The sequence below is a fragment of the Cnephaeus nilssonii genome (genome assembly GCF_951640355.1).
Source record: "Cnephaeus nilssonii genome assembly, chromosome: 10".
In the NCBI taxonomy this organism is placed as follows: Eukaryota; Metazoa; Chordata; class Mammalia; order Chiroptera; family Vespertilionidae; genus Cnephaeus; species Cnephaeus nilssonii.
This window is the reverse complement of record NC_137081.1, coordinates 29,323,649-29,346,105: the sequence shown is the minus strand read 5'-3', so window position 1 is coordinate 29,346,105 and position 22,457 is coordinate 29,323,649. Positions and strand designations below refer to the sequence as shown.

At 36.1% G+C, this 22,457-nt stretch overlaps 1 protein-coding gene across 18 annotated transcripts in view; it reads left to right on the top strand.

Annotated features, from left to right (window-relative positions):
* TRIP12 (thyroid hormone receptor interactor 12) overlaps positions 1 to 22,457 on the top strand; it is a 137,763-nt gene that overhangs the window by 90,987 nt on the left and 24,319 nt on the right. For 9 of the 18 annotated variants that reach the window (XM_079783036.1, XM_079783034.1, XM_079783030.1 and 6 more), the window contains 15 exons: positions 783 to 875; positions 1,069 to 1,230; positions 2,838 to 2,906; positions 3,001 to 3,166; positions 5,938 to 6,055; positions 6,170 to 6,329; positions 8,130 to 8,283; positions 9,347 to 9,575; positions 9,895 to 10,013; positions 11,985 to 12,192; positions 14,329 to 14,429; positions 15,322 to 15,493; positions 17,681 to 17,822; positions 18,904 to 19,095; positions 20,626 to 20,777. In XM_079783036.1, coding sequence (XP_079639162.1) covers positions 783 to 875; positions 1,069 to 1,230; positions 2,838 to 2,906; positions 3,001 to 3,166; positions 5,938 to 6,055; positions 6,170 to 6,329; positions 8,130 to 8,283; positions 9,347 to 9,575; positions 9,895 to 10,013; positions 11,985 to 12,192; positions 14,329 to 14,429; positions 15,322 to 15,493; positions 17,681 to 17,822; positions 18,904 to 19,095; positions 20,626 to 20,777 — 2,237 coding nt within the window. The remainder of the gene's footprint in view (positions 1 to 782; positions 876 to 1,068; positions 1,231 to 2,837; positions 2,907 to 3,000; positions 3,167 to 5,937; positions 6,056 to 6,169; positions 6,330 to 8,129; positions 8,284 to 9,346; positions 9,576 to 9,894; positions 10,014 to 11,984; positions 12,193 to 14,328; positions 14,430 to 15,321; positions 15,494 to 17,680; positions 17,823 to 18,903; positions 19,096 to 20,625; positions 20,778 to 22,457) is intronic. The other 9 variants (XM_079783024.1, XM_079783027.1, XM_079783037.1 and 6 more) reach the window with 3 other exon arrangements.

Genomic DNA, 22,457 nt, shown 5'->3' with positions numbered 1-22,457 from the left:
TGACCACCAGGGGGCAGACGCTCAATGCAGGAGCTGCCCCCTGGTGGTCATTGTGCTCCCACAGGGGGACTGCCGCTCAGCCAGAAGCCAGGCTCAGGGCTGGAAAGTGCAGCAGCAGTGGCAGGAGCCCAAGCTGTCAGTCAGAAATCCCCCAAGGGCTCCCGGACTGTGATAGGGTTCAGGCTGGGCTGAGGGGACCCCCCCCCCTCCCCCCCATGCACTAATGTCGTGCACCAGGCCTCTAGGTTTTAATGACAATTACACATTAAAATCTTTCAGAGAGGAACTTAAGCAGTTGATAAAAACTAATTTTATTATTTCTAGAAAACATCTCAGTGAGGTTATAGCTATTTATACCCTCATTTTACAGCTGAAAAAGCTGAAATAGACAAACTACCTTGCTCAAGGTCATAAAATGAGTCAGTGGAGAAAGGGAATCTTTTTATGTGGTAGGTTGTGGTTTTGGTCCATGTTAGGGTCTTTTCCTTTTCAATGCATGATAAAATTACATTCTGATAACTTTGGAATATGAATAAAGTTTAAAATTAAAGTTATGTAATTGGATATAGTTTATTGTCGATATAAAACATTTGTCAGTCTCTTAAGACAGCGAAGTTGTTGGAAGCTGTTTTGGCTGTCCATTGTAGCTTAAACTGGTTTCCTATGATGGGTTTCACATTAGAAGCAGTATAGATTGATGGAAATTAGAGAAAATACTGTGGTTAAGTGACTAGAAATAATTTGAATGATACCTTAGGTAACTTTTTTTTTTATGTTCCCAGCTGCAAGTAATTCAGTGTATTGATGTGGCAGAGCAGGCCTTGACCGCCTTGGAGATGTTATCACGTAGACACAGTAAAGCCATTCTACAAGCGGTAAGTGTTGTTACCAAAACACTATATTTCATTTAATGTTGGATTTTACACTCATATTTGTAGCTGCTCCTAAATCACAATCTCTGTAAGATACACGTGGTGTTTCTAAAGAGGTGTGCAAGACTTATTTAGTAGGCTTTTTAAATTGCTCATAAAGAGTATTTCTTCACTTTAACAGTTTTCTATATTTTAGGGTGGTTTGGCAGACTGCTTGCTGTATCTAGAGTTCTTCAGTATAAATGCCCAAAGAAATGCACTAGCAATTGCAGCCAATTGCTGCCAGAGCATCACGCCGGATGAATTTCATTTTGTGGCAGATTCCCTCCCATTGCTTACCCAAAGGCTAACCCACCAGGTAAAATAGAACCTAGTTTATGTGTCAGAAACTTTTTATTACATTTTTTAAGTGTCAATTTTAACTGGGTTTTAAATCTATCAACTGGATGTATAAATATGAAATGTCTGATCTGTGATTTTTCCTGTGTTACCCAGTTTCACTTACCATATTAAGTATTTTATAAATGTTGGTAGATTTATACAAATGAACAGTATTTGATATGTTTGATATCTTCAACTATTTTACTTTAAGGGATAAATTTGTTATTTTAGCAAAAATTGAGTGTTTACTATGTGATATGATCAGAATTTCCTTTTGGAAAGATTACTCTTTCCTGAAAGGCATTGGAGACAAGACTGGGGGGACAAGATTAGGATAGAGACTAGACATGTCCTGAAAGGAAATGAAATGGAAAATGTAGATTGAGGCTGTCTGGGGAGAAGAGCAGGAGCAGTTATTTAGCAGATAGAATCAATGGACCTGATGATGCAGTATGAGAAGTAAGACTTATAGAGGCTGCAGTGGAGGAAAGATCATGAGTTAACTTTCAACTCAAAGTTATAGAGAAATTGTATTTCCTTTTAATATAAATGTTTTAAAGTATAATTGCTATAATAATGATTATTAGATCATTCTGGAGTGCTTTTCTCCTAAGGTGATCAAGACTCAAGAAGTACCATTCATTTCTTTATTTTTAAAAACTTACTAGACTAAGATAACCTTTATGGGGGGTGGAAATATGTTCTGTAGGTAGCTGTGATTTCAGTGTCTTATTTTGGGAGTAGGCATGACAGAGAAGTTAAAAAGTTGGCCACTATTGCAGCACTTTTTTAGACTTAAGTAGTGACAGTGAAGTAGGTGTAGGGCTTTTGTAATACCAGAATTCTCTCATTTTTGTACAAGTAAGCTTATTTATCACATTGGAAGCCCATTTATTAGGAAAAACAAGTTCTTTCACACTTGTCATTAAATTTTTTTTTTGTTCTTGTCACTTATTTAAGATGTTTTCTCAATAAAGCCACTCTAATAGTATTTCCCGATTGTTTTTAACGTGAATATAACAAATCTATAACTAATTTTTCACATTATCAATAAACCTCTGGTTCACACACATTTTTAATTATTTTCAACTTGTGTATGCATATTTTAAATATTTCTACTAGGAATGCTTTTTAGGATAATAGGATTTTTTATTATAATTGTTTAGATATTAAAATTACAGAAGTACACTATGGAGTTTTGGGTAATAAAGGTTTATCCATATGTGATGCACAGATGATCTGACCCTTGTCCTCTTCCTCAACCTCCCACAAATAAAAACACAAATGAGTTAAAGAAATGAAATAAAATAAAATTCCAAAAGTATAAAAGTTGTTCCTCCTTTTCTGTATTTGCTTTTATCTATTGGGGCCTTAATGGAGGAGAGAGTTTCTATCAGTATGATTCTCTTTACTTTGAAATCATATTATTGGTTGTATTTTGCTTAGTCTCATTGCATTTTCAAAGCTCACATTTAATTCACCCAGCTTTAAAGAGTTTGGGGTTAGGAAGAAGATAAGGTAGTGATGCATGACAGTGAAAATGTTTTATATTAATAAACTTTATTTTCCTTTATTAAAAATTAGGACAAAAAGTCAGTAGAAAGTACTTGCCTTTGTTTTGCACGTCTAGTGGACAATTTCCAACACGAAGAGGTGAGCATTTAGTTCTTGGTGTTATTTTCATGAAGTCGTTGCATTGTTGAATCACAATATAACAATTTCTTTTTTTTTTTTCTTATGTTTGAAGAATTTACTCCAGCAGGTTGCCTCCAAAGATCTGCTTACAAATGTTCAACAGCTATTGGTTGTAACTCCACCAATTTTAAGTTCTGGGATGTTCATAATGGTGGTTCGCATGTTTTCTTTGATGTGTTCCAACTGTCCAACTTTAGCTGTTCAACTTATGAAGCAAAGTAAGTGGTATTTTATTATTCTACTTTAAACAGGAGAAGTGGCTTTTTTTAAAAAAAAATCTAATAAGTAAAGTCAACATAAGTCAAGCAAGTAAAAGATTGCTAATGTCATAGGGACTGTATAATAAAGGAAGAAAAATATTAATGTCTATTAAATTATGTTAAGACAATGTATCAATGCTTCCTACATATGATTTTTAAAGTATATAATATAATGAAAAATTTTCCTTGTGGTCCCAGGGATTAAGATCTGTACAATATTAGTTATGTAATATTAATTAGATTTTCTAGCAGTTCATCTGATTACAGAACGCTTTTTTTCTCCCTGAAAAAATTGCAAGTTATACAGATGAATGTCACTGATCTTTGTTCCTTGAGTATTTTTGAGCCCTTCCCAGCCCCACTCAGTATGTAGGAAATAAAGTTTTATTGCACTGCTATTGCAATTTGCTCTCACTTTTTTAACCCTTAGATTTTACAAGTTAATGTGTGGAGACAACAGAATTTAAAAAATATATTTGATTATTGCTAGTAGAGTATTGGTCACATTTCTATGAAACACCTATAGTTGTGGGTAACTTCATATTCGTAGTTCTAATCTCTGAGGGTGTTACCTTGAGAGATAGGGGTGATATCCTATATAATAAAAGCCTAGGTAGTGTCGCGCTACAGCCACCGCGACGTCGTCATAAGATGGCCGACGGGAGGGCAGTTGTGAACAATCAGGCTGGCAGAGGAGGACAATTGGGGGCAATCAGGCTAGTAGGGGAGCAGTTAGGTGTCAATCAGGCCAGCAGGGGAGCGGTTAGGGGACGATCAGGCTGGCAGGCAGGCTAGTGGTTAGGAGCCAGCAGTTTCCGGATTGTGAGAGGGATGTCCCGAATTTCGTGCACTGGGCCTCTAGTTCACTAATAGAGCCTTTGATTCCACTGCCTCAGATAGACTGTTGAGTTGTAAAATTTACTAATATAATTTAAACTGCTTTTTGATGGGAAGCTCAGTTTTATTTTTAGTTTCATGACTTGTGAATTAGTGCATCGGCACATAGTTTTTCAGAAAAATAGTGTTGCTGGGTGATTTATTGATAATATTCCTATTAAATCATTGAGACATCCCCAAGCTTGGTATTCCAGGAACACTATTTTTCTTGTGCCATGAACAAAGTGCTCTCTGCCTAGATAAGTCTGGGAAAGGTTTAAATAGCCCTTTTTTTGTGTGCTTATTAAAATCTCTAGGAGTTCTTTGAATTTTACCTAGCCTACCATTTTCTGAAGTTCTGAGTACAGATTATCTCTTGTTACCATTTATCTCTTGTTACTATGGGGCACAGCATTTCCCTAAATACTGGTTTGGGAAATTGCTGCCTGACTTTTGTTTGTTTAAACATGGGTTTTTTTTTAATATGATGAATATTTTCACCTCTTTTGCATACTTCAGGAAGTTTGCCACACCTTCATAATATAGGGGATTCTAGATATATTTTCTTTCTACTACAATAATACAATGAAAACATGAATCTGATCTTTTATAAAAAAGAGTAAATAATCCTTGTGTTGACATTGCCATGTATTTAGATTTCTTTGGGAAGTTGGCAAAACGACTTTTTCAAGAAATGTTATTACAATTTGTGAAATTTCTATGAAGCAGAGATTGTCTCTCTGCCCAAATCAGTGGTGAATACTTTCCTTGACAACAGATCTTACTGATGACTGGCAAAATATTTCACTGAAATGTTTATATATATTTTGTCCTGTATGTAGTATGTATACAAATGCACACATCACAACCAACAAAGAGCCAGCCTGTTTTAAGGTTGTTGCTGTTAGAGTGACTAAACCCTGTGGAGGCTGAGAACTCTCCACTCACACTGTATATCAGACTGGCTCATGCAAATTCTTCCATAAAATAGTGTCTTCTGGGAATGGAAATCTGTGGTAGACGATAATTTTAATGATTTTACCCTTTAGTGGCATGCTTAATGTGTCTTTCCTGGTCACAAAATATGATAAGATTCAGATGCTTTATAATTGCTTTGTTTTATCCTCTTGGCCACACATTTTCAGTTTATTTGAATTGAAGACAAGTACGAAATACTTAAATTGAGGGTTAAAACACATTGAGTGTACTTTTGTACAAAGCACTGTGTTCCTCAAAGAAAGTAATAAAAGATTCCTAAAGTTTCTGGGTGGATTTGTGATTAGGTGGCCAGCTAGAAGATTAGAATTCAAACTGAAGTCCTCAGAAAGAAATTGTTAAAATTTTTAGAAAATTTTCTTAAGTATTTATTGCACCTCATTTGGATCTTTTACTTTAACTTCAGTAGTATATTGCTTAAGAAGAAAATAATTTTTCCCTTCTAGGGAATGATTGCCTTTTAAAGTAGGTAATATTATCTAATGAACAAAATAAACAAAATAGAAACAGATTCATAGATACAGGGAACAGACTGACAGCTGTCAGAGGGGAGGGGGCTTAGTGGACTAGGTGAAATAGGTGAGGGAAATCATAGGCACAGACAACAAAATGGTGATTACTAGAGGGAAAAGGGGGTGGGGGAGGTAAAAGTGGTTTAAAAGGGTGATAAATGGTGACGGAAAGATGATTTGACTTGGGATGGTGAACACACAATGATGTTGCATTATAGAATTGTACACTTGAAACCTATATAATTTTATTAACCTGTGTAAGTAACCTCAATAAATTCAATAAAAAATAAAGTAGGTAATATAACTAGTTTCACAGGCTTTTGTTTTTTGTTGTTGGTTTTACAGACATTGCAGAAACGCTTCACTTCCTCCTGTGTGGTGCCTCCAATGGAAGTTGTCAGGAGCAGATTGATCTTGTTCCACGCAGTCCTCAAGAACTCTATGAACTGACATCTCTGATTTGGTAAAGATCGAGCTAATGATCACAGTGCTTTATAAGAGGGTGTTTTACTTTAGAGGCCTGACCTTTACTAATATTTTGAGAAGCTATTAAAATAATTGCATTTTTTCCCCCCAGTGAACTTATGCCATGTTTACCAAAAGAAGGCATTTTTGCAGTTGATACCATGCTGAAGAAGGGAAATGCTCAGAACACAGATGGTGCGATATGGCAGTGGCGTGATGACCGGGGCCTTTGGCATCCCTATAACAGGATTGACAGCCGGATCATTGAGGTAGTAGTTTCATTGTACTGTTTAAATGTGTCTATTTTGGTGGAGAGAGGGTGTAGGGATGGAGTGGGGAGGGTGAATATGTGTGCTTAAACATGCTCAATTTTGAATTAACTCAAGATTTTCTCATTTTGTCTCCTGAGAACAAGGTCCTCATTTCTGTTCAGGTCAGAAAACATGATGTTGTAGTCCTGCTTCTGCTGCTAACTACCTGATTGACTTGGAGCAAGTAATTTAAGTTCTTTGTTCCATAGTTTCCTCATTTCTGAAAGGAAACATTTGAGGAGTTAGGCTATATATTTCGAAAAGTCCATTTTATCTTCTATCCAAAAGAAATCTCTCAAAAGCAGAGATTTACATAAAAATAGATGTTTCTCAATATTTTAAGAGCAAAAATGTGGAAACAAACTTAAATATCTACTTCTAGGTGGTGAATGGTTAATAAATTCTGACACATGCATAGGTTCATATATAATCCATACATAAATGGGATAAATTTTATGGCATAATATGGGATATAAATGAAAAAAATATTCAGAATTATATAACTTTTGGGAAATCAGCAAAATGAGAGAAAAGAATAATATATACATAGGAAAGAAAAAAAACTATAAAGATTTTTTTTGTGAGGTTTTATGTGGGATTTAATTCTTATTTTCATACTTCCATATTATGTTTGCACTGAAATATTTCAAAAATTTCTCAGGTCAGGAAAAATTTGCCCTCATTTAGGAAGTGTTGATAACTGCATTATTTGAGATGCCATGCATCTCATATTGTCAATATGTGATTCCTTTAAGTGTCAATATATTTCTAATTTCAAACTGACATTTCAATTTTTAGAACATTACCCTTAAACATTCTTTAAAGATGTCTTCCACCGGTTAGTTTCTAAAAAAGGATTTTTTAAAAACTTTGAAACCAATGACATGTTACAAAGTCAGAAGTTCTTATAAAAATAGCTAAATTCAGAGTCAGCTTTTATGAGGAAGTATGACTGACTGCTCTTTTATGCATTGTTAGCCTTAGTGTATAAGGAGGTCAAGTTCTCTAATTCTAAGCATTCTTCTTTTTAGCATTTTTCCAGTAATTGTATTTTCACTGTTAACTTTCTATCTTGTATTTCCTAAGTGTCTTGCCTTCCATTTAACATAGAAATTCCATAGTTTGAACTGTTATAAGAATGAATGTTTTGTCACTTATTAGGCTGTCTAAAATCAAGCAGACAGTGTGAATCAGACTGTCTTATTCTACAAATGTACTATAATACCTGCAACTCCTAGGGATCAGGATTACTCTGTTAGTTCGAGTTGTGTCTTAGAGCATCATTTAAATGGAAAGTCTTATTTACCTAAGGATAATTTTATAGAATCATTTTGTTTAAAGTAGAATTTCAGTGGGTTAAGAATTTATGATGTCAATAACTTTATAACCTAAGAATTAGATACTAAGATTTATGAATAACACGTTTTTTTTCTATCAGCAATGTTTTAGGAGCCTTCTTAATATAAATGGTGTCTACATGTCAGTGATTCTACATGATTGGATCTTTCATCAAGATTTTTATCTGTTTTTATGTCTTGGGGAACCTGATGGGGCTGTGGTGTATGTTTATGTTTAATTGAGAATGATTTTAATGAGTTTTGTCATATCCACACTATTAAATTTTTTATATTCTGTTACTTCACCATCTAAAACTTGATTAAATAAAAATGTAAGTTAGCATTTATGGAGGGTCCCCACTGTGTCTTAAGTTAATAAAGTTCTCCATGGTTATATTCAAGGTTTCTCTCTCTTTGCTCTCAGGCAGCCCATCAGGTCGGTGAGGATGAGATAAGCTTGTCCACTCTGGGACGAGTTTATACTATTGATTTTAATTCTATGCAGCAAATCAATGAGGACACGGGAACAGCACGTGCCATTCAGAGAAAACCTAACCCCTTAGCCAATACTAACACTAGTAAGTGCCTTTATTAAACTTAAGTTATTAATTTGTTGTTGTTTTTATCATGTGCTTTACTTGACAGATAAGCCAGTATTTCTTAACTAGTATCTTCCCTGTGATCTTTTTACTTATGTGATTTGCAGTATCTCAGGCTCTGATCAGAATTGTACTGTGTAGGTTTTTGTGTGTGTGTGTGTGTGTTGTTTTGATTTTATCTGATTCTATTTCCCTGTTCTAACTTTTGATCCACCCGCACCCATCAGGTTAGTTTTTTCCAATCTTTGGTTCTATACATTTCCACCAAAATTCTCTTTTTTAACAAATGAAGAATAGACAACTCTGATCCTCCCCTCCCCCCAGAATTCTGACATTTATTCATTTCAGGGATTTAGTCCATTGCTTTTAAAGCACTAGCTTAGAGTGCAGAGGGTCAGCAAACTTTTTCTAAAAATGGCCAAATAGTAAATACTTTAAACTTCGCAGACTATATAGTCCCTGTACTCAACACTGCTATTGTAGCTCTAAAATAGCTCTAAAACAGCATATATAGTTATATTAGCAAATCTACATGTTTGTGTTCCAGTAAAATTTTATTAACAAAAATAGGTGATGGGCAAGATTGGGTCTTTGGACCATTCTTTGCCAACCCCTGGTCTTGAGCTTACTTTTCATCAGTTAGCTTTTATCTACACCTTATTCCCTCTAAGCAAAGTGACAGATTACCTTGTTTTTCTGTATTTTCTAACTAAATCTTTACTATTTATTTCTCATCGGTGGTTTAGTTATTTTATGCTGAAATAATCCTAGTATTTTGTTGAACATACTTAGTGAAATAATAGGCATAGGTGCCTTGTTCTCTTCAGCTGGCCAGAAGGGTGAGTAATTTTTCTAGCTGGCTAAATTTTGTCTTCATGATCCCTTTGGTATCTTTCTAGACCCCAGTTCATGACATTAGATAGGTTGATTTGTTTTATAATTAGAAATGTTTTAGCATTTCAAATAGTTACATAGGCTTGAATGCTTTAAATATTGTTTGTTTCTGAAATCTATAACTAGGATTGAACATTTTTTATAACAGGTGGATATTCAGAGTTAAAGAAAGATGATGCTCGAGCACAGCTTATGAAAGAGGATCCGGAACTGGCTAAGTCTTTTATTAAGACGTTATTTGGTGTTCTTTATGAAGTGTATAGTTCCTCAGCAGGACCTGCGGTCAGACATAAGTGCCTTAGAGCAATTCTTAGGATAATTTATTTTGCTGATGCTGAACTTCTAAAGGACGTCCTAAAAAATCATGCTGTTTCAAGGTGTGTTCATGAAAATAGTGAAAACATTTTAGAAATTCAAGTTTCTGCAAGTAATTTCTAAAATCTTTAAAGTATATGTAATATAGAAAAAAATGTGTATTTGCAGTATCTTGAGCCCTTTGTTTTATATTACACACACTTTAATATTATTACACACTATAATAACAAAAGTTGAGCTTTTAAGAAAAGTTTTTGTTTTAGTAGGCTGGTTTCCTAATTAAAATATTTTGCTCCCCAATTTAAAGTAGTATGACCAAAAATACTTGCCAAATTCAGATATGTTTTATGTACAAATGTGTTCTTTTTTTTTTTTTTTTAGCCACATTGCTTCTATGCTATCAAGTCAAGACCTGAAGATAGTAGTTGGAGCCCTTCAGATGGCAGAAATCTTAATGCAGAAGTTACCTGATATTTTTAGTGTTTACTTCAGAAGAGAAGGTAATGTCATTTATGATTAATTTTTTAGTCTGAATAGTATTTTAGCAGTAGATAAGAACAGTTATAAAGGGATTATTTTATATATAGTAAGTGGGCTCTAAAATTGTATAGTTACTGGAATATTTTAAGGCAATATTCCAATTGGAATCTTCCAAATGCAATTAGTCCAGTCCTCTAATTTAAAGGAATGTGAATGTTGAAATCAGCCCAGGAGACATGATACTTTTCCATTTTCTTTTTGAAGACCTCATAGATGAAGCTGTGTCACTCATTCAGGTTTTATCCTTTTAAAACCTGCCAAGATATTCAAAGAAGTTCTTTGTCATCAACAGAAATCTCTTGATGGCTTTTTTGGTCTTTTAGGATACTTTGGTGTTATGTGAGGGTACAGAAAACAATGGTATTTTCCCCTCAAGTAATCTTTAGCTTTGTCTTCTATCTTACCAACAATACTGGTTCTTTCAGCATATGATCTATTTCCCATTTTTTGAGCACCTTTTCTTATGCTGGATTAATATTAATTCACATCTTGAGAATGCAGTAGACATGCTAGTGTAATAGTGTTGAATCAGAAGAGGTTTTCACCACTTAGTTCTGTTCAAATAAAGATAGGTTTTCAAAAAAGTCCAACACCACATATTAACATGAAATAGAAGGTAGACTCACTTCACTTTCCAGAGATAATGTCTATAGTTAACAAATCAGGTATATATACAAATTGATGTTTTCCGTGCTCACATAAACATTTGGCATGTGTTTTTGTTTTTAGCCTTAGGTTATCCTGTATTTTGCAATCTGTATTGTGTTTTTGGTGTTCTATATTTTTGTTGTTTGCTTTTCAGTTCCACTTTTCTGATTTGGAAGTATATCAGAATCAGATTCTTTTTTCCAGGGTGATTTTTGTTTTACTTTGATATGATCAATTATGCCATTATATTGAATTTTCTTCCCCCAATACCATATACATCATGTTTATTGGGGAATCTTGATTGTTTCTAGTGCTTTGCATCTGGCTAAGTCCACCATTCTTTGAGGTTTCACTTATATATCACTTATTTATGAAGATCTTGCTTTATATCTGTAAGATCCCCCTACTTTGTGTTCCAACAGCACCATATTTTTCCTCTAAGCAGATTATTCTTTATTTGTAATGTCTTGCAAATTATGTCTTTCCCACTGGTCAGTAAGTGCCATACTATATCTTTAGTACCCAGCACAGAGTCTAGCATATGACTGCCACAAGTATTTGTGAAATGAATGCGTGAAGTTTAAATTAATTTGGACATCTTCTTTTTTTTTTTTTTTTTTCTTTTTTTTTTAAGAATCTGATGGAAAGCTCTGGACTCTTTCCGCAGAAAAATGTGAATATGGGAACATGCATTCAGACACACACCATTGCATAAAATTTTGGTTGTTCTTGGACCATCCCCTATGTACATCTTCCCATGATCCTAGCCTGGATATAACCCTTGCCATATAAGTTACTATTTAGCTTTCCTATACACTTCCAAGGGTGTGTGAAAATCTTCACCTTTCCATAGCTGGTGTTCTACTTTTGGCAGCAGTGTTACTGAGAGTTTGTCTCATTGTAGCATTTGAATTTAACTAATGATTGTAGTTCTTTACTCCCTTTCTGATCTAGCCCCACAGATGCACTTTGTTTCTCTAATTGATTATTACTTATTTTAAATTTCTAGTGGGACTTTACTTGTGACCCTATTAAATTTCCTGTGGTCGGGTTTTGAATATTAGAAGACATTAAATACAAATATTTTTCTTTAATTTTGAATTTGCCTACTACTTTTCTAAATGGAGTCAAGTTGTAAATCCTGGCACCTAGACCCCCCTACCCATTTGCCAGGTACTTTTTATTCATTCCCTATAAATCAGTGTTAGCATTAATGGGTTTAGTAATGGCAGGGATGCGATCCTGATGAAAACTGACTTGTTTTAATCCCTATTACTACGTAGGTGTAATGCATCAAGTAAAACACTTAGCAGAATCAGAGTCTTTGCTGACAAGTCCACCAAAGGCATGTACGAATGGGTCAGGATCCTTGGGGTCCACAACGTCAGTCAACAGTGGAACAGCCACGGCTGCCACTAACGCGGTGGCTGACTTGGGATCCCCCAGCTTGCAGCACAGCAGAGATGATTCTTTAGATCTGAGCCCTCAAGGGTAAGTTGGAGTCGTGTTGTGACTTCTGTGCTCTTTGCCTTTTAACTCTGCCCTGGTGACTGAGACTCACACAGGGAATAATTTGTTAGAGAGAATGCACACTATATTTTTTCATTTGTATTTTGTTAGATGTTTAATGGGAATGAGAAGAAAAATGAACATTTTTTGCAAATGCTGTATATTGAGTCATGTTTGGGAACCACAAGAGATACGTGGTCCATTTCCATTGATATAGAAGGGAACTAAGGCTCAGAGAAATTAAATGACAGTGTCACATACTTATTTTACAGATGTAGGCTTGAGCCCTCATTTCTGATTCAATAATCTTGAATTATTTACTGTGTTACATACAGCATACATAAAGAAAATTCTCTGTTTTTCCCTCTTTATCCGTTTTTAGATCCTGTTATTAAGGACATTACCAGATCCTCGTATTGGTTTTAATTTTGTTGTGTTGAAATGAATCACAGTCTAAAAATGTTTTTGTTTCTTTGATGTTAGAAATTTATTATTGCTCTATGAGTGGTACATGATGAACCAAACTCAATTCTGAAATTCAGGATGTATTCAGGGTGTAATGCTCCTTTTTACTCCTTTTACGATGAAAAGTAGATCTTGCTAAAATATATAGTAAGTGGGCTCTAAAAATTTAATCTTGTAAAATGCAAGGTAACATTGTCCAGTGATAAACTAGCCCATTCAGGATTCCAGCTGCTTTTGGCGCCACCTGGTGGCAGTTGTCTACTTTAGTTTAAATATGAATTTTGGCAAATCTGGGACTTGGGGGCACAGATTGGAACCTCTGGCACAATTGCTGTCACTTTAGGAAGCCCCTGAGCTTGGGTGGTACCCATGTTATGGGCCCAATTTAAGGAGATTGCATCTGGAGGATACTGGGGCCCTCTCGCTTCCCTGTTTTCAAGTTGGAATTGTCTTCCATTTCCCCTCACATCCTTGCCTGCCTCCCTACTTCCTCCCCAGCTCCACTCTCTCCCTGTAGCTGCTGCAGTAAACCTTAAGTTATGCAGGGTTTTACTCTACAGCACAGGCGTAGCGCCTGAGATACCATAGGTACATGGTGAAATCTGATAAATTTCAGACAAATACAGTATTTCTGAGCCATTTAAATTAAGGAATTAGACTTGATTATTATTGGTTCTAACAGTTGATAATTCTAAAGAAAGAGAAAAGACTCTTAAAATTCAGAGTTTTAAGTGGTGCCATTCCCTTCTAATACAGTTTCAAATGTAAAGTTCATGTCAATTTGTAAAGGGGGAATTGTTCAATCATATTAAGTTTATTCTTTGAAAGTTTACTTGTCCTGTTTTGTTTTCAATGGACATGGCAGATGTTGGAAGAATTTTTTCAAATTTTCCAATTTTGTTTGAATCACAGACCAACTGAACCAGAATATTTTTTCATCTTTTCTGTTGCATGTAACTTAGTTATTCCAAGAGATATTTCAAACTATTTCTAGTGTTGTTAAGAATAGTGAAAATAACACACAAATGCTATGTATATTCTGTTTAATACATTCTAATTCAAAACAGATTTATTTGTACTATCACTTGCTAGACTTATTTAGGTAACTTTGTGTGGTTATTTTTTAAATTACTAAACTATTTGTAAATACATTGATTTAGAATGTTATTGCCATTGCACACCATGAAATTTTTTGGGTAATATTTAAAAGTATTTTTATAATATTAATAGAGTTGTATACTTGTTGTCATTTAGGTTAGGGAAGAATTATTATACTCAGATTTAACATACTCTTTTTTGTTTATGATTACGTAGTTCTTTTTAATATTGGCTCTTTGCATTGTATACTTGTTTTATGTACTTTTCTATATGCACTACATTTTAACACAGAATTAGGTATTCTATTTGGTTTTATTTTGAATAGTTTATATAGTTAAACAGCTAGCTATTTTCTGAACTAATTATTTTCTGTGTTGTGTACCCCTAGAACATGACAGGCGCAGAGTCAGCATTAAATAATCATAAATGGAAGATACCCTGTTATGGCAATATTTATTAACTCCCTATTTCTGCCATTTTAGCTTGCTTTTCAATGAGTGATGATAATAAATCATGGTAATTGCTAAACTTATCCCGTGTTTTTTCATGTGATAGTCGATTAAGTGATGTTCTAAAGAGAAAACGACTGCCAAAACGAGGGCCAAGAAGGCCAAAGTATTCACCTCCAAGAGATGATGACAAAGTAGACAATCAAGGTAATTCCTTTGATTAAACTATGGGTAGGTAAAAGGGAAATGGTAGTAGTTAAAGATAGAGTTTAAATATCCTATTAAAACTGTTGATAGCCCAGCCAGTGTGGTTCAGTGTTTGAGTGTTGACCTCTATCAACCAGGAGGTCACAGTTCGATTCCCAGTAGAGGGGGTGTGAAGGAAGCAGCCGATCAATGATTCTCTCTCATCATTGATGTTTCTTTCTCTCTTCCTCTCCCTTTCTCTCTCAAATCAGTAAACATATATTTTAAAAAAACACAAAACAAAAAACTGCTGATAGTTTTGAAGTCTCCTGAATACCTAGTGCTCTTAGTTCTTTTGGCTAATCTATTAAGAATGAGCATCTTGCTCTGGCTGAGTAGGTGAGTTGGTTAGAATGTAGTCCCAAAACACCAAGATTGTGGGTTTGATATCTGTCAGGGCACATTTAAGAATCAACCAATGAATGCATAAATAAGTGGAACAATAAATTCAATTGCTCTCCCTCCCTCTCTCTCTCTTTCTCCCCCTCTCTCCCTCCCTCTAAAATAAAAAATATTGAAAAATTAAAGAACGGGAATCGTAAAATTCAGTTGGTTTTTTGTTTGTTTTGTTTTTAATATACTTCATTGATTCTCTACAGAGAAGAAGGGAGAGGGATAGAGAGTTAGAAACATAGGATGAGAGAGAAACATCAATCAGCTGCCTCCTGCACACCTCCTACTGGGGATGTGCCCGCAGCCAAGGCACATGCCCCTCACTGGAACTGAACCTGGGACCCTTGAGTCTGCAGGCCGATGCTCTATCCACTGAGCCAAACCGGTTAGGGAAAAATTCAGTTGGTTTTTATCAGTTATTGTAAAATGATTTAACTATCATTCTCTCTTCTTTTCATAGCTAAAAGCCCCACCACTACTCAGTCACCTAAATCTTCTTTCCTGGCAAGCTTGAACCCAAAAACATGGGGAAGGTTAAGTGCACAGTCCAACAGCAACATTGAACCAGCACGGACTGCAGGAGTCAGTGGTCTTGCCAGGGCTGCTTCAAAGGACACCATATCCAATAATAGGTGAAGTGGGGAAGATCTATATTCTATTCTTTGATTAGAAAAACAGCACATTTATTGTATGGAGATGAAACTTGGACACAGACCTTTAATGTGTGCTCAGAAGTGGCATAGTTCAAGAATATAGTATTTTCTCAGTTTTTAAGTCCTGTGCCTGGCTTTGTCTTGAGTTCCAGTGTTACATTTTAAAGATCTTCTAGACAAAAAATCAACAAGGAAACAGCGATCCTAAACAACACACTAGATCAAATGGATTTTTAATACTTGTATTTTTTTCCTGTTTTTAAAATTTTATCTTTATTGTTTAAAGTGTTACAGATATTCCTTTCTTTTTCCCCATTGACTCCCTCTCCCACTCTCATCCCCTCCCCAGGCCTTCACCCTACTATTGTCTGTGTCCATGGGTTATGCCTATCCTATATAATAAATCCTATATAATAAAAGGCTAATATGCAAATCGACTAAACGGCAGAATGACCATCGCTTTGACATGCACTGACCACCAGGTGGCAGACGCTCAATGCAGGAGCTGCCCCCTGGTGGTCAGTGCGCTCCCATGGGGGGTGTGCCACTCAGCCAGAAGCCGGGCTCACGGCTGGTGAGCGCAGCAGCAATGGCTGGAGCCTCTCCCGCCTCTTTGGCAGCGGTAAGGGTGTCTGACCCGCCTCTTCGGTAGTGGGGAGCGGGCCTAAGCCATCAGTCGGACATCCCCCAAGGGCTTCTGGACTGTGAGAGGGCACAGGCCGGGCTGAGGGACACCCCCCCCCCCCAGTGCACTAATTTCATGCACCGGGCCTCTAGTCCTATCTAATAAAAGCTTAATATGCTAAGTGTCTGACTGTTCGTTCAACTGTTCGACCAGTCGCTGCACTGACCACCAGAGGGCAGGCACTGCAACTGGTAGGTTAGCTTGCTGCTGGGGTCTGCGAATCGGGACTGGACGAGACAGGCCGGACATGCCCTGGAGCCCTCCTGTGATCCCTCCCCAGCCCCGATCGGACAGCAGTGGGATCCCTCGGCCTGGCCTGAGCCCACTCACAATCCCTGAGCCCTCGGGGAATGTCGGAGAGCTGGTTTCGGCCCTATCCCCGAAGGCCAGGCCGAGGGACCCCAGTTCTGCATGAATTCATGCACCAGACATATAAGTTATTTGGTTGATCTCTTCTCTCCCCCCCTACCCCCACCCTCCCTCCCTGTGCCCGCCCGCCCCTTCCTTCTGAGGATCCTCAGTCTGTTGCATGCTTCCATGTTTCTGGATCTATTTTTTTAGTTTATTTTGTTCATTAGATTCCACATATAAGTGAGCTCATGTGATACTTGTCTTTGATCTAGCTGCTGGGAGTCATGTATGTTCAAAACCAAATTATGTTCCCCAAGGAATCTGTTTCTCAGTTTTGTTCGAGGTACTGGAAAATTGACTTTTTTGTGGGAGTGTGCAAACATGTATTTTTATGACACCCCACCTCTTCCCTTTACAATGGAACTTAAGGATTTTAGAGTAGAGGGTTTTTTAGCAACTTAGAAAACTACCAGCTAACCTTGTTTATACCAGTTTATGGCTTTTAAAAATTATGTCTTTAAAATCCTTGAAAATTGTTTTATTTTGTTGGCTCTGGATGTAGCGTATCAACAAAGGATTACTTTTTCTTCAAGTAAGAAATTTAAAAATGTGAAATGTCATTGGAAAACAAACAGGCTCTTTTTGTTTGGTTGATTGGTTTGTTTGGTTGGTAGTAGTTGTTTTTCAGAGTTTCAGTTAGTAAAAATAATAGAGCAAATATATTTCTGAAGCCATTTGAATTTGTAATTTAGACAGCAAGGTATCAGTTGTTATAGTTAATCATGTACCTAACCAGGTACTTGTTTCTGGTCTATAGTTCTCTATTTCAGCTCTCCAGAGAACACAAGTAAAGGAGAATGCAAATATGTCTGTACCTTAGAAAGTAGTCATGCAAAATCACTTTCAGCTGAATGCCTAGGAAACTGCTACCTTGTAGAGTCCCTAGAAGTTACTAGTAGAACTTTGTTTGCTCTTCATGCATGTGGGCATTTCTCTAGGTACTGAATTTATTAGACTAAACCATGGGCCAAAAAAGGTTTTATATGTGGCAGTTATTTACCTTTGATCAGAAGTTATAATCGAAATTCTTTCTGTGTACAATGAGCTATATCTCCTTTTCCTTCTTGCAGAGAGAAAATTAAAGGTTGGATTAAGGAGCAGGCACACAAATTTGTTGAGCGTTATTTCAGTTCTGAAAACATGGATGGTAGCAACCCTGCACTGAATGTCCTTCAGAGACTTTGTGCTGCAACTGAACAACTCAACCTCCAGGTATTGTATCCAGTGCATCCTATTGCCCCCTTTTCAGTATCTTCCAGCACTCTGTCTTGCTGTTTTTTTCTTGTTTTTAACTCTAGCTTTCCGCGGATTTAATCTTTATAGATAGACTTTTTAGCCAGGTATGTGCTATTAGCATTGACATTCTTTAACTTATCTCTTGCTTTTATGCTTATTTCATCATTAAATGTACTAGAAATCTCATCTTTGACTTTTTTTGTGATTTTCCATACTTATTGACAAATGAAGAGACTTTAGAAATATTTCTCAGCCGAAACCGGTTTGGCTCAGTGGATGGAGCGTCGGCCTGCGGACTCGGGGGTCCCGGGTTCGATTCCGGTCAGGGGCATGTGCCTTGGTTGCGGGCACGTCCCCGGTGGGGGGTGTGCAGGAGGCGGCTGATCGATGTTTCTCTCTCATCGATGTTTCTGGCTCTCTGTCCCTCTCTCTTCCTCTCTGTAAAAAATCAATAAAATAAAAAAAAAAAAAAGAAATATTTCTCAAACACATCTCTAAGACCTCTTTAATTTACAGGTATTTGAGTTGATAGGACACTCCTTAACCCCTCCACCTGGGTTCTCTAATAGTAGTTGGAGAGGGTTCAGGTTTATTAACCTTTTATATTTCATCTCATTCTTTATCTTTTCACTTTTTTTAATGTACTTTGAACAATTTGAGTAGTACATGTTTTTCAAGAAATTGACCATTTTATTCATATTTTAAATGTATTAGTTTAAAGCCCTACCTTGTATTCTTTTATTTTTTCATTATATTATAGCTCTTTATTCATTAATTTGACTTCTCATTCTCTTTGTTATTATTGTTGTTTTTGAATTGTGAAGGTTTTTCTTTTTATGGTAGTATGAATACTAGTTTTTTGTTTTGAAATATTTAACCTTTTGTGAATGTGTGTGTAATAGCATGTTTTCCAAGGATCTACCAAGAGTGCACCAGGCCCCTTCCTTTTTTTGTTATGGTATTAAGAATGCATTCAGTTTCATTTGGGGAATGTAAATTATGCATTCAGTAAGGGCTATTGAAATTAATATAGAAATATTGTTTCTAACTCTTTCAGGTGGATGGTGGAGCTGAGTGCCTTGTAGAGATCCGTAGCATAGTCTCAGAGTCAGATGTTTCATCGTTTGAAATCCAACATAGTGGATTTGTGAAGCAGCTGTTGCTGTATTTAACATCTAAAAGTGAAAAGGATGCTGTGACCAGAGAGATCAGATTAAAGAGATTTCTTCATGTGTTTTTTTCTTCCCCAGTAAGTTATCTAATAATGTTTGTGTGAATCTTATTATAAGAATGACTGTTCACTTATGTATCTTTTCATCCCAGTAGTAATTTCTAGTAGATTTTGGTCAAGATATTCAGGTAAAGTTCCTAGTTTGCTTGTACACAGTTGGATTCCTTGGTCTTTTATATATGAAGTAAGCAGTAAAACAACAATGGTGGTTTAATGAAGCCAGTGCCAAAGTTTCCATGGTCAGTGTATCTTGAGTCTTTGGTTTTTCTGCAGGACAACCCATTAACTGTAGTCTCTCCTCTGTGAATGCATTTTATTCTCAATATTTGTTTCCAAACTTATTGGAGTTTGAGATAGATAGATGATCTAGCTAGCTACAATAGACATAGTGTAGCTATAACCATAAGGTAGACATACATATTTCCACTTTGTATGTAAAACATAGCAGATGCTTCTTTACTTAGGATGTGGTCACATTCCAATTAACCCATTATAAGTTGCAAATATCTTAAGTCAAAAATTTATTTAATACATCATAGTTTCACCCCTGCCCGAACGTCATACTTCAGCCTAGCCTACCTTAACCATGCTTAGAATGCAATATCCCCAAAACACTGGCAACACAGTATATTGTAGAAGATCAGTTATTGATCCTCGTAATCATGCGCCTGACTGCAGCTGCAGCTCACTATGACTGACCAGCATCATGTGAGCGTATCATACCACATGTCACTACCCTGGAAAAAGATCAGAATTCAAAGTACGGTTTCTACTGAATTCTTGTCAATCTCACACCATTGTAAAGTTGAAAAAATGTGAGTCAAACTGTCTTAGGTTGGGGACCATCTGTATTAAAAAATTCCATTCAAAAGTGCTTAGTCATATTTACAATGTGGATTATAAGGCCAGAATTCAGAGTAGCTCCCCTTTCTTTACCTTCAGTAGCTGAGAGCTAGAGAATAACTATTCTTGGAAACTAGTTTACAACTGCTTAAGACAAGGCATTTCTAGGGAAGTTTCTCTGGCTCATCTGTGTAGTAGGGCCAAGGATAGCTCTCCTGTGTGTAAGCGAAACTCCTTTACCCTATGCCTTTCCAGTTTGTGGGGATTTGAGCATTGCTTATATTATTTTAACTTGTGGGGCTACCTGAAGCACAGTTATTTATTAGAGAGTCATAAGATGTGTAGCAATATTGGATGTACTTTTCTCCCATACTTAATATTTTATACAAGTGTCATCTCTTTTCTGAAATTCCTTGGGGCTTTCTGGGTTTCAAGAGTTCTACAATATAATACATGAACCATATATTACTTGATGTCCCCAGTAGGTTCTAAATATCACTCCAGATGCAGTAAATATTTTTGTGGCAAAGCATGAATACTTCTACTAAAAACTATGTCTGAGTCAGATTTTGCCACCAAATGAAACAATAAAAGAAAATAGATGAATGGTTTCCTTTTGTAAAACTGCCTATTGAAGTTTCTTGTTGAGGAGTGTTCCCTGTTCAAGAGGCCTTGTTTAACCTATTGGTTGATTTGTAACTTTAGCTTCCTGGAGAAGAGCCCATTGGAAGAGTAGAACCAGTCGGTAATGCACCTTTGCTGGCATTAGTACACAAAATGAACAACTGCCTCAGCCAGATGGAACAGTTTCCAGTCAAAGTGCATGACTTTCCCAGTGGGAATGGGACAGGAGGCAGGTAAGGATCATTGCCTGAGTGTGCCCTTTTCCTTTGACTGTGCTTAATTAATCTTGTTGAGGTAAAGTGGCAAGAGGTCTGATAACATCTTCATCTGCCTAAAGAACATTTAGCTATAATTACTGAATAAATTGAATAGTCTTAAAAAGTAAATAAAATACTGTTTATCTTTAAAATCACACTGTTTCTTAAACATAGTGGTTTAAAAATATATAGCCCAGTCACTATTGGCAATTTGCAATCTGTTTTCCGTAAATTGACATACTTTATAATGCTTTTCTTCAAGAATTTTGTGGATATGGAAAATAAAACATTTTCGTTTCTGTGCAGTAGTGTGATTTTTATATGTGTTGTAAGTGCTTATAACTTTGTATTGTGGTGGGTTTTAACAAGTAAGTGTTTATTTTGAAGTTTTGCTGTTTTAAATAAAACTTGTGTTTTCAATAACACAGTAGTTTTATAGGACTCAATGAGATGCTGTAGAAAGAATTTATTGTAGGAGTTAATTGTTTTTTTTATATGAAGTTATAAGCTCCCTAGAATATTATAACTAGAAGCCTGGTAAATAAGTTAGTTTTTTTTTTTAATCCTTAAAATACACAATCTAGTGTGTTTTTAAAACATTCAAAATTTTGATTGAATTAAAACTATGCATCTTGAGTAGATTAATTGATCAATGTGGACTAGGTGTTTTTTTTCTCCCTTGAAATTTAATGTAGAGTATAATATTCAGGTTTTTATTTTATTTATTTTTTATTGATTTCAGAGAGGAAGGGAGAGGGAGAGAAATAGAAACATCCATGATGAGAGAGAATCATGGATTGGATGCCTCCCGTTCGACCCCCACTGGGGATTGAACCCACAACCCAGGCACGGGCCCCTGACGAGAATCGAACCCAGGACCCTTCATTCCACGGACCGACACTCCATCCACTAAGCCAAACCGGCTAGGGCTGATAATCAGTTTTGATCATTATGCTATACTGGAGTATTTTGTAAAATGAGGGGACATTTTCCACTATGCTGAGAAAACCATGAAGCTTTTCATTTTTACCCAAATTTGTATAAATAAGTATGTACATATGTATATATAAATATACTAGAATATTCTTTCCCATAACCGCTATTTACATGATTTATGAAACCTCGTAGATAACCATATTTTAAGCTTGTCTGTCATCTTACTCCTGCCAGCCCTTTACTGAAATGAGCAGATTTAGACTGGTGTAGCTATTGAACCACTTCATTCAAAAGAATATAGCAAAGTTTGTACACCTGAAACTAATATAAGTTTGTGTGCCAACAGTAAAGTTTTTAAAAAATATATTTTATTAATTTTTTACAGAGAGGAAGGGAGAGGGATAGAGAGTTAGAAACATCAGTGAGAGAGAAACGTCGATCAGCTGCCTCCTGCACATCCCTTACTGGGGATGTGCCCGCAACCAAGGTACATGCCCTTGACCAGAATCAAACCTGGGACCTTTCAGTCTGCAGGCCGATGCTCTATCCACTGACCCAAACCAGTTAGGGAAACAGTAAAGTTTTAAAAGTGATTTTATAGTGGACATTATTTTATTTGTCATTTTATAATAAATTACTTGAATTGCTGGTAAGTGTTTATTTTGTGCCTTAAGAAAATGCAGAGTTTGTATTATCTTGCTTTTATTTGAATTAAATTTT